The sequence below is a fragment of the Drechmeria coniospora genome, chromosome 02 (genome assembly GCF_001625195.1).
Source record: "Drechmeria coniospora strain ARSEF 6962 chromosome 02, whole genome shotgun sequence".
In the NCBI taxonomy this organism is placed as follows: domain Eukaryota; kingdom Fungi; phylum Ascomycota; class Sordariomycetes; order Hypocreales; family Ophiocordycipitaceae; genus Drechmeria; species Drechmeria coniospora.
The window spans coordinates 6,929,740-6,946,034 of NC_054390.1; the positions used below are offsets into that span (position 1 = coordinate 6,929,740).

General features: G+C 52.9%; 4 protein-coding genes across 4 annotated transcripts; all 4 read right to left on the reverse strand.

Moving 5' to 3' along the window:
- Positions 1–3,127: 3,127 nt before the first annotated feature.
- Positions 3,128–4,893, reverse strand: DCS_05023 (acriflavine sensitivity control protein acr-2; the record flags this gene model as incomplete). The annotated part of the gene is made up of 3 exons (XM_040802329.1): positions 3,128–3,830; positions 3,896–4,373; positions 4,431–4,893. 3 exons carry the CDS (start codon positions 4,891–4,893, stop codon positions 3,128–3,130), a joined length of 1,644 nt encoding a protein of 547 aa, XP_040657362.1.
- Positions 4,894–6,265: 1,372 nt separating this feature from the next.
- DCS_05024 (uncharacterized protein) lies at positions 6,266–6,880 on the reverse strand (the record flags this gene model as incomplete). The annotated part of the gene is made up of 1 exon (XM_040802330.1): positions 6,266–6,880. One exon carries the CDS (start codon positions 6,878–6,880, stop codon positions 6,266–6,268), a length of 615 nt encoding a protein of 204 aa, XP_040657363.1.
- Positions 6,881–8,301: 1,421 nt separating this feature from the next.
- On the reverse strand, positions 8,302–10,235 carry DCS_05025 (uncharacterized protein; the record flags this gene model as incomplete). Its single annotated transcript, XM_040802331.1, has 5 exons — positions 8,302–8,347; positions 8,405–8,608; positions 8,683–8,878; positions 9,003–9,475; positions 9,538–10,235. The coding sequence occupies 5 exons, from the start codon at positions 10,233–10,235 to the stop codon at positions 8,302–8,304; spliced, it is 1,617 nt and encodes a 538-aa protein (XP_040657364.1).
- A 696-nt stretch (positions 10,236–10,931) lies between these two features.
- DCS_05026 (N-acetyl-gamma-glutamyl-phosphate reductase) lies at positions 10,932–13,694 on the reverse strand (the record flags this gene model as incomplete). The annotated part of the gene is made up of 1 exon (XM_040802332.1): positions 10,932–13,694. The coding sequence occupies one exon, from the start codon at positions 13,692–13,694 to the stop codon at positions 10,932–10,934; it is 2,763 nt and encodes a 920-aa protein (XP_040657365.1).
- Between the last annotated feature and the right edge of the window lie 2,601 nt (positions 13,695–16,295).

The following is a 16,295-nucleotide window of genomic DNA, read 5'->3' on the forward strand; positions in this document are numbered from 1 at the left end:
AGGCTGCCAAGTCTGATAGTCATTACCCTGCTAGAGCTACATCTAGGGTAGCAGCAATAGTCGTGGCATTGGTGAAACGAAGACGTGCGACCTTTCTACTGCCGCCACAGACGGGGTCTATCCATGTACGGATTAGATGACGTGAGGTAACAGTTGGGTGTCCAATATTCATATGCCAGCAAAGCGCCTTCTGCATCCGCTGCGCGATGCGCTTGCATTCCCTGCTGGTGCCACTGCTGACGGATTTTCATGCAGCCCATCTCGGAAAGAATTGCCACGAAAGGCACGTCGTGCCAGCCGAAATACTTTTTTGGCTTTGTGCCCCGTTCTTGGCCGTATACAGGCGTTCGGGGCTGATCGTGGCGGACATAGCTTGATGTATGCTGGACTCAGCCAACACTAACTGTTCATTTCGTGCGAGAGGTAGTTATTCAAGTACGTATATAATGATGTTAAACGTCATTTTCTGTTGGTGAGGCTGATGTATTGGAAAGTGGCTTCAAGCTGAAGTAGATATGAGTCGCTTGGATGGTGGTTCCACGTTGAAGTTCCCTGTACATGTGCTGACGCTGCCTCGGCTGGTAACCCACCAGTGGAGACTATTCCTTATTTCTCCATCCTTTTGGCATCATAAAGCCGGAACAAAAATCGGGATATGTGGAACAAACTGTATATTGGCAACGACAGGAGCATTTGTTGAAGTGTTCACTTTCTCGAACCAATTCAGACCCTTTTGTGCTGTGTCGTGCAAGCCGCGATGGCCTACAGCGTTCAATCGATACCTCGCTCGTATTACTGTTGCATCAAACTGAGGAGATTGTTAGGCATCATCGAAACTATCGATGTTATCGTTTGCTTTCTGTTCAAGGCCTGTTCCTTCTGGCAATACCGGTTCAAGGTGAACGGCAGAGAAACCTCGGGATGCCTGGGACAACAGATAAAGATGATGTCTTCTTCCAAGTTCACAGGAATATTGGTCTCTGCTCAGCTTCCCGAGGCAAATATCGGTACGGCTTCTTGGAAATGTTCAATTTCAAGAACAGTGAAGAGCTGAACGAAAGGCGCAACTCATCAATATAAATATACGAACAAAGGCACTGTATATTGGTATGGAGCACTGTGCTTGCTCGTGAATGGAAAGGATGAGAATCGAACTTTAGCATCTACTGCCGTTCTGGAAGCCTTGATGCTACTCTCTGTAGCTATTGTAGCAGCATATATATACTCATTGTCAAGTTCTACAGTACATAATGCTAGCATCCGCAGCTAAAGTAGCGGCATATTTATCCTTATTTTCACACAATCTAGCCTTGTGCTCCAAAAGTTCCCATTGAGCTTGTGCCAAAAGGCGCGAGTAAATGGTCATATATAGTTCTATTTTTTTTGTCTGTTGGGATGGACCGCAAGGCACCCTTATTCGGTATGACTCCCTTCCCGTATCAGAGGCACCTTTGATATAGTCATCGAAACGAAGTATGCCAAGTGATAGTCAGGTAGCGGGATTTCTTGCGCAACCAGAAGAAATCTATTTGTTACGGACTGACCCCAGTAGGGCATTAGCAGTGGCCATGCTACTAGCCGTTGCGCCATGCGGCGCCCCCTTATTGCATCCAGCAAAAGGGTATATATTGACAAAGCTGATGCTTTGTCAATTAGCCACGCTTATAAGGGCCGTTGCTGCTCTTCTTAACCATTGTACTTGGGCAAAGCCCAAGACCATAACACTATTTAAATTTTGCGGAAGGCCAGCATTAGGATTATCAGCATCAGGGTCACCTTCGAGATCATTGTTTTCAATAGTTCTCGGATTAGTAGTACTAGAAAGGGCATTCCTTTCGATCGGACTGCTGGTACGAACGTTGGTGCTGGTACGGGCATTATTAGAGCTAGTATTGTGTTTAGGGTTCTGCCAGTCTGCTCGAATTCGAGCTCGAACATTAGCATTTATAGGCTAATTGCATTGCTATTGTTGAGTATTTAGAGACATATTATATTGAGCATTTTGAAATGTATTGCAAAAGTTGGCATAGATTCTCCAATTTGTTGACGGATGCTCTCGAGCTGGGTACACATCCACTGGTAGCCCTCTTCCTTTTCGACATTAATAAGAACAAAAGCAAGATTTGCAATATATCGTTGATCTGTAATACCAACAACCCGGAAGATATGCATTTTAAATCGGTTTGTCTTATAGATATTCTCCAGGCTGAGAACTTCTGGAAGAAGCTTGCCCATCTTCTCACACCAGGGATATATCCAGAAGACACCTTCGACCCGATTCTCCGTATCATACCAAATGTAATACGCTATAATATTTTCTTGAAAAATCGGTATTAAAGCTTGTGTTAGAGTCATACCAGCAAGATCTTCGCTTCTAGTCGTATTTGGCGACGATATTATATATGCCCCCTTTCCGCAAACATTGTTCAGACTCATCAGATCGATACCGTAGTACATACTCCATACTACAGGCTGCAATACCATGGCATTGTACAATATCTCGTTCAAGCATAATTGTTTTTGTTCTTCGGTCTGTCGATGATGGATATTATGGGCAGATGGGTCGTTGTGATACCTAGTAGTCGTTCTATATGACCACTTCCAATTTGCCATTCTAGTACCTGCGGCTATAATAGAATAGCCACAGCCAATACCCTGCGAGACAACCTTTCGTAGCGTTCAGGGAACCTCATTACGACGGTCGCAAATAAATACAGCCAACGTAGCCGCATAGACATCCTTGTCACCCGATATTGCAAATACCCAGAACGCATATTTTAGCGATATATTTTGCATGCATCGACATGAACATGAAAAATTACCGAAAGTAATCGGTTGTGACAGACGCTTAGCTGTAGCTCTGTCGCATATTGCAGGTCGAAAGCTACCTCCATGCTTGAGTAAACCCACCCTGCATGGGCTGCCATTAGAGTTGACAGGTTACCACGACTCAAGTGATTGGCGAAAAGGCATCTCGCGGATAGCCATAGAGATTGATGCCAGCAAAAGCTTGACATACCTTTGACATCCAAGCATACATGCCCACGAGTGGCGCGAACCAGCTTAGGGAGTGAGATTGGTTATTCCCTTTGAATGATATTCTAGTCGTAGCTTCAGTGGAGCAGCATCAGACAATCAAAAAGTTAAGATTAGGGTCCTTGAGCGTCTGAACCCAGCTTCTGGCACCATCAGATTGGGAATCCAGATGCCAGATGATCTGCAGGGTGTCCATGGCAGTGTAGAGGAACCCCCAAGGGCAGGAAACGACGAGTTTTTGCAACCTATCCATGACCCATGCTCGTCTATCGAGCGTGCTAGCTTCGGCTCCAGCAATAAATGTCGGCCACGCGGTCGCTTTGAAGTTGACATCTTCCTCGGGAACACTGGACAGGTGTCGAAATAAATCGTCGCTCAACGTCTTGGCAAGGTCATCGTGACCCGGAATGGCCCTCAAGTTGGGAATCGCCTGGAGAATGTAGAGGCAGGCAGCTATTCGGTGTGCAGATCCGGTGTGGATGCGGCTTTGGACCGACACATGCTGCAAGTAGGATACTTGACGGACGTCATTGGCCCAGATGCCAATGTCAAACGATTGAGCCTTCTGGATGAGAGACAGAGCGGTGGTGGAAATGTCATCGGATGAATCGTTATCGTTGTTCTTGTTGGAGAGCTGGGAGGCGGCATGAAGAATGGCCAGGATCTCGGGCGGGCAGCAGAGGTAGCTGTTGGCGGCTGCCTTTTCGAGGATTTGAGATATACGTGAAGACTGAAAGTACGAGCCGGCGTCGAAGGCGGCGGCAGGCATGAAGGCGGAAGCCAGAATGAAATATCTGAAGGAATGAATGAGCATGTGGACGAATTACCGGCAGGCACTGCGAAGTCAGGTTTCACTCACATGAAACAGTCGGACGAAATGTAGTCTCTCAGTGCCTCATTTCCTGCCACAGCAGGCTGGAGCAGCGACATGATCTTCCCAGCACCTTCAAGGTGAGCTTTCCAGCCATGTTTTCCCGACTCGATCAACTCGATATTGATGAAGAAGAGGGCAGCAGCAAGGATGATGTCGCCGCCTGTGGCGTCCACCTGCTGCAGCGCATGGCGCATGAGTGAGAGGGCCTTGTGTTTGGCAACAAGCGCATCCTGCGCTGCTCGCTGGGAGGCTTCCTCGGCTCCGGCAGGGAGGAGGAGATGGGGTTGGGACTTCCCGCCATACTGGAGCGGTGCTTTTACTAGGTTGGACATGTGAGCTGCGGATGCGGCGACGACGATGTGTCGAAGCAGAGGGTGGTCTCTCGTCAATGGCAGCAGGCCGCGGAAGGGGTTGCGGTCCGGCGCGTCGTACGATACAAGGTCCTTGCACAACCTTTGAGTAACTAGGGACATCAGCAAGGCGACAGCGACGAGGACGAGGGTTGGGGGTTTAATCTTACAGTATGACAAGTAATGACGATAAAATGGATTTAGGTCTTGAAAGAGGGGGTCGACTAGAACAATGCCGAGGCGGTTGAAGCCGTTCCAGGCGGTATTGGAAGGTGGCCGGACGACGAGCTCGACGGCGTCTGGGTTCAGGTCCGGGTTCGGATCCGGGGTGCGGTACTTGAGTTTCCCATGGCCTGGCTGCGCACCTGATTGTGGGCGAGAAGACACAAATGCAGATCGGGGATCACGACGGGCGGTGGCCTTGGACGGGCTTGCCAGGGGCGCACTCGAGGTGCGGCCGGCGAGCTTGCCACGGCTCGCGACGGCACCGGTCCAGGTGAACAGCTTCCCGTAGCCGAGACACTCCTTGCCGGAAGCGACGCATTTCTGGCAACGCGGGCGCGCTCGGTCGCATCGAAGGCGCTGGCGGCGGCAGTTATGGCAGGCCTTCCTCGGCCCGTCGACGGACTCCATCGTCAGCGTCGGCGTGCGGGTTCGTCCGTTCGCGAGGGAGCCTCTTGGCTCATGAGGGGAAGGGACATGATAGGGGGCAGAAACAGAAACGAGGGCAAGATGCTTGTTGAAGGGGAGCGGAGGGCGGTTGAAGCGGAAAAGAGTGCAAGTTGCGCTCGGATTGTAGTGAGAAGACTGGATGGAGTCATTGCAAGGTTCGAGTTCAATTAGTATGGAATGCTCTTGGCAAACGGTAACTCGTAGCCAGCTAGTCCTGAATAGGTACTGTTATGCCAGAGCTAGTATAATGCATTCCCATGATAATATATATACTAGGATAAACATGAGACTAGTCTAAAACAGGCAACTTCCTCAAATTCCGGGGGTATTCGGCTGCTCTCCAGGGACAAAACGTATTAATACTCCTAATTATTACTTCAGTACGGAGTACTTTGTACAAATACTTACTTACAGTACTCCGTACTTCCGTGGCTTTCTTCACGGAGTATTACTCCGTACAATACTCCGTACTTCATGGCACTATCTCTGCTAAGCACAAGCAAATCTTCAATTCCTTCACCTATTATTACTGTTACTGTACATTATAAGTGCACACGCATGTACTCCGTGCTTGTACAGTAATATTGCAAGCTTAGAAAAAATAATACAGCACTATCGTACTTAATTATACTGCTAGGGTAAGTACTGTAAGTACGTGAAGATGCTGTACACTTACTGTACATACACCTAGTCATACCTGTTTTTGGGGCAATATTTGCTCACATTATTCAGGTAGCGTATGGATTCATTGCCGAAGCAGGCGTTGACATTGCTCTTATTTACTGTACAGTAAGTAAGTAGGCAAGTACGAGGATATTTTAGAATGCACGCACGGGGCAATACACATGACTCGCATCCACGCATACCCCTAGCGTTGCTCATTCACAGGAACGTAAACAGGCTTACTCTGATATACATTCACAAGAGCAGCAGCATTGGATGCAACACTCAAGCCAAAGTCGATCTGTTCATACATGGCTCACATTCCGATAGCTGGTTACGGCATGTCTGCAGTACGCTGATGTGTGGAATACAGCGTACATTGAAGAGAGAACACTCGGATGTATCTCCAAGATGCCTTGCTCCGTACTGTTGGTGTGGACGTATTTAATTCATATTGTACATTTACTCGAATAAGAGCCATCACCACTACACAATCCAACTTGTCTTTATCTAGTGTGCTAATAGTCTGTAGTTTCGTCTGGCATATACTGCGTACGATGACGCGCACCATAGTTGGGCATCCTGCACTACAGAATTTCGCTTTCAAGCCGATATTGTTCTCAGAGACTATAACCGATTAACTAGATGGCATTTATGCTACGGCAATTCCTCACATAAATAGCCGGTTTCTCGCCGTCCCGAATCTTGTGCAGCTGGGTTTTTCGAACCCCAAACGGAATGCGTCAATCTCCTTCTTGAATCGATCCCACATGCAAAGTACGATGTCCCGACCTTCAGGAGAACTGATGCCTAACTCATGGAACTTCTGCTTGGTGGGGAATTTGCAGTGTCTAGGCAGCCGATCTCTAATCAATTGTTGGAGTGTCATGCTGGAAGACATAATCTCCTTGATACAATGACCGACGAAGCGGCAAGCGCCTGTACTCTCAATCTCCAACTTGACGGCTCTCGTAGAATCCCTAAGGGAGTTCCATACGTTCTGGAAGGCTGGAAGAAAGTCGATGAGACTACAGTCCTCGTCCAGTACAGGGTTGGGCAATGTTGAATTAATAGCAACGACGCCGTCTCTGAGCGATTGGATGAGCGCATGAGAACTCGCGACGAGAGCTTCAAAATCGCCCGTAATGTTGCTCGTACGCGTAGTAAGAACCGTTGCTTTCGACAGAATATTGGTAAGGGTATCGTTCAAAGTTGTAATATCGCGCCTGTCCAGCAGAGTAGCGGAGGCGACAGCAGCAAAGGTAACGGCCCTTGTAAACTTCATGATGGGGTTCGATGATCAGGAAAAATGAGGCAAGTGACTATGAGCTCCCTCATGTACAAGTAGTATATTGGATAAAGGCGAGAGGGAGTTAAGTAGTATTTCACAATGGCAGCTCGGCTGCCTCAGCTGTTCGGACGACCCGCCTAATGGGGCACCCATGAGACTAGCTGATGGGTAATCGCAAAATGCCAAGGCCTTTTAGAAATCCTATCTCATCCATAGGTATTCCAGCAGGATCGTACATGTACATGCAGTAGGCTGGTAAACTTGGATCTCTGGAATCAATACCACATGCAGTAAACGAAGCCGTTGCTGGATGGGCTTACAATATTGTTGATGCTAGCCTTACGGGAAGCCGCATGCCAAGAAAAACATGGCAGAAAAAACGGCTGTCAAGTGTAAGAAATTGAAATTTTGATGTGTCAACGTGGAGGGAGCTGGTGCTGGGTAGCACATTACTTGCACAAGTAGTAATAAGTACTAAATCCGAACAGTAGCATTGTAAGTGTTGCCAATGTAATATAGGTACGTGCTGTAGACATTATATGCGCCATACCAGGGATTGCTATCAAATACTTTTACAAGCAAGTAATAGCAGTCTGTACTTTGTACCTGGACTGATGTGGAACAATGCTTGTGCCCTGGGGACTTGCATGCACAGTTGACGCTGTTGGGAGGAACTGGACCCTGCTAAATTATTTAACACCTTTAGCCTTCTATACTAATATGATGCAACAGAGGGAAAAAAAGGGGGCCGCCCTGACTAGGGCTACAACGAATCAAGGATCGTGAGATGGGTCAGAATCAATCTATTGGTGTTCTTGATGATGATGTTGTTGCCAACCACAAGGTGTCCTCTGGGCCTGCTTAAATAGGCGCAGATGTGGACACCGCTACGTAACTAACTACCCGGACTTTAACCCCGTTACAGGCCTGTTGACGCGTCGGCGCGACATAATACAAGGCATCTTGAGTAAGTATACTTACTTGTACAGAAAAATTACTCGAACCATGCGATTTGGGCGATGATGTCCTGCAGCACACAAGCTATATTCAATACGTGGACGAGGGCGACGAAGTGCGTGCCCCCCCCCCCCCATATGCCACTGCTCTGGGTATCCATGTATGTTGTCAGCAGGGGTCGGACATGGATCACTCTGGAGGCATTGCGTCGACGGCTGGGCTCAGTGCGGAAAGTAAAATGGTGTAGCAATAATAGTGCTCCGTACGTCCGCAAATGAACAGTAGATACGAATCGTGGCATATACGGTACGGAGTGCTTATTCCGTAAATACTTCAATGCAAATATACGTGTACTACTATTATAGGATGTAGTTGTACGTGCAAGTGGATTAATGTTCTCTACAGCCTACGGAGTACTGCGCAGATCTTGCTGTGAGAAATACAGTACTCTGCGCAGGTTATTCTTCTGACTCCCCATTTCGGCAGCCTCCTCCAACTCTGAAGCTATTTTGTTTGGTATACAAATACTGACATGTTGACAGCTGTATGGAGGTTACTCACCCGTCAATCTTTTCCAATCGCACCCAGCACTTGTTTGACAGGCTGATTGTCGCGCTTGTCAGCTGCACCATGGGCCGGTCGTCGGCCGCCTCGAGGGCGTCAAAGGTCTGGAAGAAACGAGCGACAAGGTAGAGCATCATGGTCAAGGCAAACTGCTGGCCGATGCAAATTCGTGGACCGCCGCTAAAGGGAAGGTACTCCCACCTAGACAGAGACATGAAGTCGTCAGCAGTCTTGCTCGAAGGAGGGTCAAAGGAAAGGAGAGGATCTGAACGCACGAGGTTCGGAGTCCATCCCACCGCTCGGGCCGGAAATCGTCAGCATCTTCACCGAATACATCCTTCCGTCGCTGCAATGTGTACAGGCTGAAGCGGCAGCTGGTGCCCTTGGGTACGAAGAGCGGCCCTTGTCCATCCTTGCCGCCGCCCTTGGGGAGGACGGTATCCTTGCTTGCACACCGCAGGTTGCCCGGGACTGGGGCCCATAGTCGCAGCGCTACCACTCGTCAGTACATGCCGTCTGCTGTTGGGCGCGCTCGCCATCTGCCCACGGGGAGAGGAGCTGGTGCGTGAACGCGGGCAAGCGGTAGGCAACGTACTTTCTTTGAGGACATTGTTCAGGTACTTGAGTCCCTTGAGCTCCTCCCACGTCGGCCGACGACCTCCTAACACTTCGATCTCCCTACGAATCTTTCGGACCACCTCCGGCCGCCGCGCGAGCTGCCAAAACATGCTGCTCATCGTGCTCGCGCTCGTGTCTCGGCCACCGAGGACCATGGCCAGCAGCTGCTCGGTGATAACCTCGTTGGGCGCACCCGAGTTGATCATCTCGTTCATGAACACGTACGGTCGCTCTTTCGCCTTGTTTCGTTGCAGTGCCGCCGCCACGTGCTTGCCTATGAAAGATTTGCAATACGCCACCGACTCGTCGAGCTTCTTGTCCGGCAGAAGCATCAAGAGCCATCCCAGCCGGCCCCGGTTGGACGACGACATGAGCGAATACTCAAATGACTTTGTAAACTGAACCGCCTCCTCGGTAGGAGCAACGAGCATGTCGGTCGAGTAACCAAACCTGCCGCCGTCAGCAACGAGGAGTGAATGGGGGGAATGGGGACGGCCACTTGATGTACATACATGAAATCCGTCGACGTGTCCATGGTGAACATGTAGAGCAACTCTTGCAAATCAACCTCCTTTGTCCGGTCCTGAGGGAGCCTCGCTAGAAAATTCTCGACGTGTCTGTCGATGCACTCGAGGTCCGCAATCTGATTCCGAACAAAGCTGGGACGGATGAGCGCTCGCGCGCTCGCCCACTCAGGTCCGTTGGCCGAGAAGATGGCATGCCAACCCAGCGCCAGCGCCGATGACATCTGCCGTGTACCACCGATGGGCCAGGCCTCGAACTGGGTCGAGAGAATCGCCTTCACATTCTCCGCTTCGTTCGTCATGAGCTGCCATCTGCCGATCGAGTTGTGCCAAAAGGTTTGTCCAACCTCCGAGAACATGTCATCCCACATCTCGAGTATGGAATTGCTTGCGATGGCCGACTTGCCGAGCCATAGCAAGTCCATGCCCAGGATCGGATCTTTGTGCGGATAGACGTTCGCGGGCAGCGTCTTATGAACCCGCATGGAGCGAAAATAACTGTGCCTGGACCGCAGCACGAGAAAAACGGGCATCATGATGGCGGCTATCCATGGGGAAGAATATGCTCCCCAGAGACCCGTCTGATCGTGGCCGAAGTAGCGAAGGGAGACAAGCTCGACGGCGGTCCAGGCAACGTATGCGCCCGTCGCGAGCGACGCAACGAGATAGAATGCCTCCTTGACCATGGTGATTTGGGCTTGCGCTACCCGTGGACGAGGCGACGGCTAGCTCGCGGTACGGATGAGAATCCTGGCCTGAAACGATACGGTGCAGGAGGTTGCTTGCTGAAGAGCACCGCGGCAGCTCGAAAGTACGCGTAATTGCTCGGCCTGGCTTTTATATAATACCATGACACGGCACGGAAGACGCAAGCGAGCAAGCTTCGCAACTTGAAAACGTCGTATTGCCGCATTTCCTTTCTGCAGACACTCCTTTTCGTCCCGGTCAAAACTCCGGTCGATGCTGGAGCCGAGGCAGTCCCACTTTCCCGCACGGCACGGAACCGGCCGGCCCCGCCCTTGGCGGCCATCTCACACCCCAACGCAGTTGTGACGTAACGAAACCAAGCATGGCCGCCAAAGGAGGACTACAGTTGCTATAGAGGTTGGTGTTTGATGGCTGCTGTTCAGACCTACCACGCTTCTCCTGCTCACCCTCCCGTTACTTGCCAGCCCACCGGCTCATGCTTGCCGAGATAGTGGGCCGCGTTGCCGGGGAACGGGCGGGGAAGAGTCAGCCTACAATACATGCACCGCATTCCACACCGGAGTAATTATGGTGGACAAGATCCTCTTGACAGGTGGACAAAAAAAGCAATGTGTGTATGGAAAAAAGCTCAACTAAAAATCTTGCCGGAAACTCCGCTCGTGCCACGGATCGCCTTACATGGTTGGGATGCCCTCGTACTCGGCGTAGCCCAGAGCAAGGTTCATGTTTTCTGCCGCAACAGTTAGCGATGTGTCCCCTCTCGACGTCGCAGCTTGCTCAAATGGTGGGGAGCGAGGGGGGATTTCGGTTCGGTCAGCGATAGGGAAGTAAAACGTACGCAGGCACTGGGTCGCGGCGCCCTTGAGGAGGTTGTCGATGCTCGCGCACACGACGACGCGCTTTCCGCTGCTGTGAACGGCAAAGGCGCCAATCTCGACGCCGTGCTTATCCATGATGTTCCGGACGAGCGGCGCCTCGCCGACGACCTTGACGAGCTTCTCGCCGGCGTACCGGTCCTGGTAGATCTGGCGGATGTCTCGCGACGTCATCGTCTTGTTGAGCGGAATGTTGATGGTGTGGTGGATGCCGCGGAACCACGAGGCGACGTGGGGGGTGAAGGCGACGGACGTGTCGAGCTGCCGGCTGATCTCGCGCTCGTGCACGTGGTCCGTCAGGCTATAGGGCATCAGGTTGTCCCGCAGCTGGTTGATGTCATTCTTGGGCGACGGCTTCGTGCCGGCGCCGGAGTAGCCGGAGACGCCGAAGATGGTCGGCTGGCCGCCGACGTGCTCGAGGATCGGCGCGATGCCGAGCTGGGCGGCGGTGGCGTAGCATCCGGGGTTGGCGATGCGCGTGGCCCGGTAGATCTCGGACCGCTTCGTCAGCTCCGGCAGCCCGTAGGTCCAGCCGTCGTCGAAGCGGTAATCCGCCGAGAGATCAACGATGATGCTCCGCTCGCCGCGACCGTTGCCGGCGAGTTCGATGGCGTCGACGTAGGGCTTGCAGACGCCGTTGGGGAGGGCCATGACCCAGCAGTCGATCTCGCCCCTCTTCTCGAGCTCGCCAACGTCCTCGGCACTCAGGTTCTCGTAGATGATCTTCCGCTTGGCGTAGCCGGCGAGCTCCTGGCCGGCGAGCTCTCGCGAGGAGACGTGCCGCAGATCCATGTAGGGGTGGGCGCTGAGCAGGTCGATCAGGGCCTGGCCGGTGTAGCCGCGGGCGCCGATCAGACCGACGCGGGCCGGCACAGTGTTTGAGGCATTCTTCTTGCCCAGCGGCGGGTTCGGGTTGGTCGTGCTGGTGGCGTAGCCGCGTCGTTGCGATCCGCCACGGCCCAGGGTGGAGAAGGCGCGAGACTGGGGACGGAGGGACTCGCTCGAGGCCTGGGCAGCTCGGCGCAGGCGGGCCTCGAGGTTGGAGTCGCCGAGCATGGCCCGGCCGTGGGAGATGAACTCGTCGTAGACGGGCGCGAGGGCCTCACCGCGGAGGTCGGTGCCGTAGTAGAAGAGGACGTTGCCGTTGTGGTTCAGGCTGCCGTCGGCCTTTTCGAAGAACCAGGTGAGGTTCTCGTCGGCCTCGTTGACGGTCCAGACGAGGCTGGGGTAGTCCTTCCGGAGGGCGGCAAAGACGTTCTCGGCCACGTTGGTCAGCCAGCCGGACTTGGTGATGGCGAGCGTCGCGAGCGTCGCGACGGGGCGGTCTTCGCCGGGCGGCATGACGATGGCCACGCACTGCATGGTCTCGTCGAAGTAGGCGGCAAAGGGATTCTCGCGCAGGAAGTCGATCCATCGATCGACGGTGGCCTCGGCGTCGAGCCCCTCGCGGTCACGGATGAGGCTCTCCTTGAGCTTCGCGACGTCGCCGAAGCCGGCGACCGAGGTGACCTTTTGGATCTTGTCGCCGCGACGGATGAGCGTGCCGGCGCCGGAGTCGGTGAAGAGCTCCTTCTGGAGGTCGCTGGGGTGGATGATGGCGACGCTCGAGGTTCGGGGGAGGGTGTCGAGCAGCTCCTTGATCTCCTTGATCTTGAGGCGGGTGCCGTAGCGGCACCAGGGCTGGGCCATGAGGGTGGAGAACTCCTCGTCGAGGTTGATGTGGGAAATCTTCTCGCCGTCGCCGTCGAAGAGGCCGCCCTTCTCGGACAGGTAGACGACCTTGAGGGGCTCGACGGCGCGGGACAGCTCGGCGGCGGCCACGTCGGCGTTGACGTTGAGCAGGCGGCCGTCGTCGGACTCGGCCATGGAGGTCAGGACGGGTATGTAGCCGGCCTCGATGGACTTTTCGATGGCCTCCTTGTTGACCTTTGTGATCTTGCCGACGTACTGCCACTTGTCCTTATCGAGGTAGTCGGCCATGAAGACGCCGCTGAGGGACCGCGTCTGGACGCCGAGCTCGTCGAGCCGGTCGACGAGCTTGAGGTTCTCCTCGAGGAAGAGCTTACGGGCGATGCCGAGCGTCTTGGCGTCGGTGACGCGGATGCCCTCCTCAAACTGGGGCTCGACGCCGGCCTCCTCGAGGAGCCGGTTCAGCTGGGGGCCGGCACCGTGGACGATGATCGGGTAGAGGCCGAGCTCGTAGAGGAAGAGGAGGCTGCTGCAGAGCTCGTCGAGGTAGTCGGTCAGGATGGCGCCGCCGACCTTGATGACGGCGAACTTTTGCGACGAGACCGAGGTGAAGAGCTTGAGGTACTGCTGGCCCTCGCGCTTGCTGCCGATGCTGCTCACCGTCTGCGCGACGATTTCGCGCGTCCGGTCCCGCGCCGGAGGGGAGGCGGCCGCGCTGGTCGTCGACAGGGCGCGAGGGAGGCTTCGGCATGGGCCTCGGGCGAGAGGTCGGGGGCCGCATCGGAGCCGGGTCGGAGCCGCGGCGAGGGCCGCTGGCCGGGACGCAGCTCGTCGGGAGCCGGCCCGAGCGGCGACGGCGGCGGCAGAGAGCATCGTTTCGCGGGTGGTGATGCCCAATGGAGAGTGGCGGCGGCGGCGGCAGCGGATGGAGGACGGTCTGGTGGTGGTGGGTGGGTGGGCGAGGAATGCGAGGTCGATGACACGATGACTCTCGGAAATTGGCGTCGAGGGCTCTGGTTCAAGGGGAGAGGAGGGGCAAAAAATCATTAGGTCGAATGCCGGCGTCCGTCGCCAGGTTGGCCAGGTACCATTCGCCGGTACTGACTACCAGGAAGGTACCTGACGACTAGCGCCATCAGAACCCCGGTTGGCGGGGAGTGCATTTGTATTCCTTTGTATCCCCCTATTGCAAGTACTTTAAGTAACTGCCGTCTATTATTATTACTGTACCTAGTACGGAGTAGTGCGGTATTATTTGACAGCGCAAAGTGCGGATAATCATAGGAGTACAGTACTCTGTACGGATACTCTGTACAACGATTTGGAACGGGGTTGTCCCAGTAGGGCTAAAGTACTAATTATTAGTGGTCACTGCTTACAGTACTCTCCGTTGCGCCAGCACTCGCTGCCCCTTTTTACTTGCTCGGCAAAAAGGAACCTACCGTATGATTGACGAACCAACCTTTTGTCAATCAACCACCTTTAAGAGTCCATTATACTCCGCAGTCAGGCCTCCGATACTTTGGGCCTGACTAGTAATGACTACTCTGTCCAGCCCGAAACCATGACAGTATGACTCCGTATTAATGCCACTAAGCACATGCACAAGTATGTGTGCAGTACGGAGTATAAGTACATGTACGGATTGCAGTATGTGGTACGGAGTGTAAGGACCAGAGCACCAATTGATAGTGTCACCAATATGAAGGCAAGAAAGAGTACTTGCAACGTTGAAGCTCGGGGTACGGAGGACTCAAGTATAGTCATGCATTGTCTTTTGTGCTGTATTATGGAGTACAGTACATCCACCTCTACTTACAGTCTGTAACAGTACTTTGGTGCAAGTACATGTACTTGCCAATTACAGGTACCCAGTACAGGAACAGTACTGTTGAGGGATTACCTACTAATGGAGTCCTCCGTACGGAGTACTTAGTACCTTGCAAACGTAAAAACCCTTGTGTATTTCCCCGTGTATTTTCCCATCAGGCTCTCTCCCCTCCCGTGCATTTCACTTGGTGTGTTTCCCCTGCATGCTTCCCTTGCGACCATCTGTGCTTACTTCGTACGTTTGCATCTATTTTTCTCGCTGCAGTCAGGACTGGGACTGATTGGTTCGCATCACAGTCCTAGGCGCTCGCATCCTCATATTGCATCCTGCTTTCTTCCATTATCGATGCCATGGATCCCATGCATCCACAGGTAGCAAATGATTCCTACGGAGTACTTGTATCAGGACCACAGCGGCCGTCTCGGAGCAACGAACATCACCAAAGTCTTGCTGCTATTGGTACGAAGGCACAGCACCAAACATTGCCACAGCACCAATGCGAAAATTGTATTTGCAAGTACTTGTGCTCCGTACTTGGAAGTAGTTATGCCCTTCCCGCCATGCACAGTAATGTACAGATAGGTACGTGGGTATCGAGTTCGGACATTCGAATGCGTTAGCTGAACTCGCTCCGGTGTGCATGCGGTACGATTGTCTGCCAACAGGACACATGCCAGTAAGCATGTGTGGTTGCGCTGTACAAGTAAGTACTGTGTAAGTAATGACGCCTCCGTGCATAAGACAACTAGCCGTAAGGAATTAACTACCTACCTACCTAAGTACCCCGTACTTGAGTAGTTGTACTGTACAGTACTGTACATGCATGTCCTCTGAATGTGCTTATGCCTGTCCAGTGGGAGAGGGTCGGCTCTGTGATCGGGGCAGTAACCAATTACAGGTACCCAGTAATTACAGGAATAGTACTATTAAGGGATTACCTATGGTCCAAACGGTGCAGCGCTTACTAGTATGCAGTATGCATGCACAGTACTCCGTACTCCGTACAGTGCCAAGGTATGATTTTGATGAAGAATAGAGGTGGATCTGCTCGTGTAGGAGCACACATGCACAATCGACATCTTCAAACGTGCAAGCGTCATAATTGTGATTCGCATGAGCCGCTGCTGGCCTGGCTCGCAAGGCAATACCAGGACATCGAGATACTCCGTTCCGTCGAGACCGAGCGGAAGACATCCATGAACGAGCGGGTGGCAACCCGCAGCATGCGCTGTGTTCATAGTGCAAGGCAGTGGCACGGAGCTGGATATGTACGGAGCAAGCAAGTACTTACAGTATTACTGTACTCACGCTTTCCGTGTGGTGCCTGGTGGGCGTGCAAGCTAGTGGAGGAGCCACAGGGGCGTGGGCGGGTGGCGGTAATTAACCCTTATTGCCAGCTAACCATTTACATGGCTACGACGGATTTGGCAGTCTTGCTGTCCATCGGCTGGTGGTAGCTGGGGCAGGTTCCGAGCACGTGTGCGAGTACTCGCCCAGAGCAAACACTGCCGATTTCACGATGCAGCGAGAGCGACCTGCCGAACCACACAAGTGCTGCAGGTGTAATTACTCCGTACTGTACTCCGTACATGTACCTATATACCTAGTAAGTACTAGGTACTCCGTACGTTCTAGGTACTGTA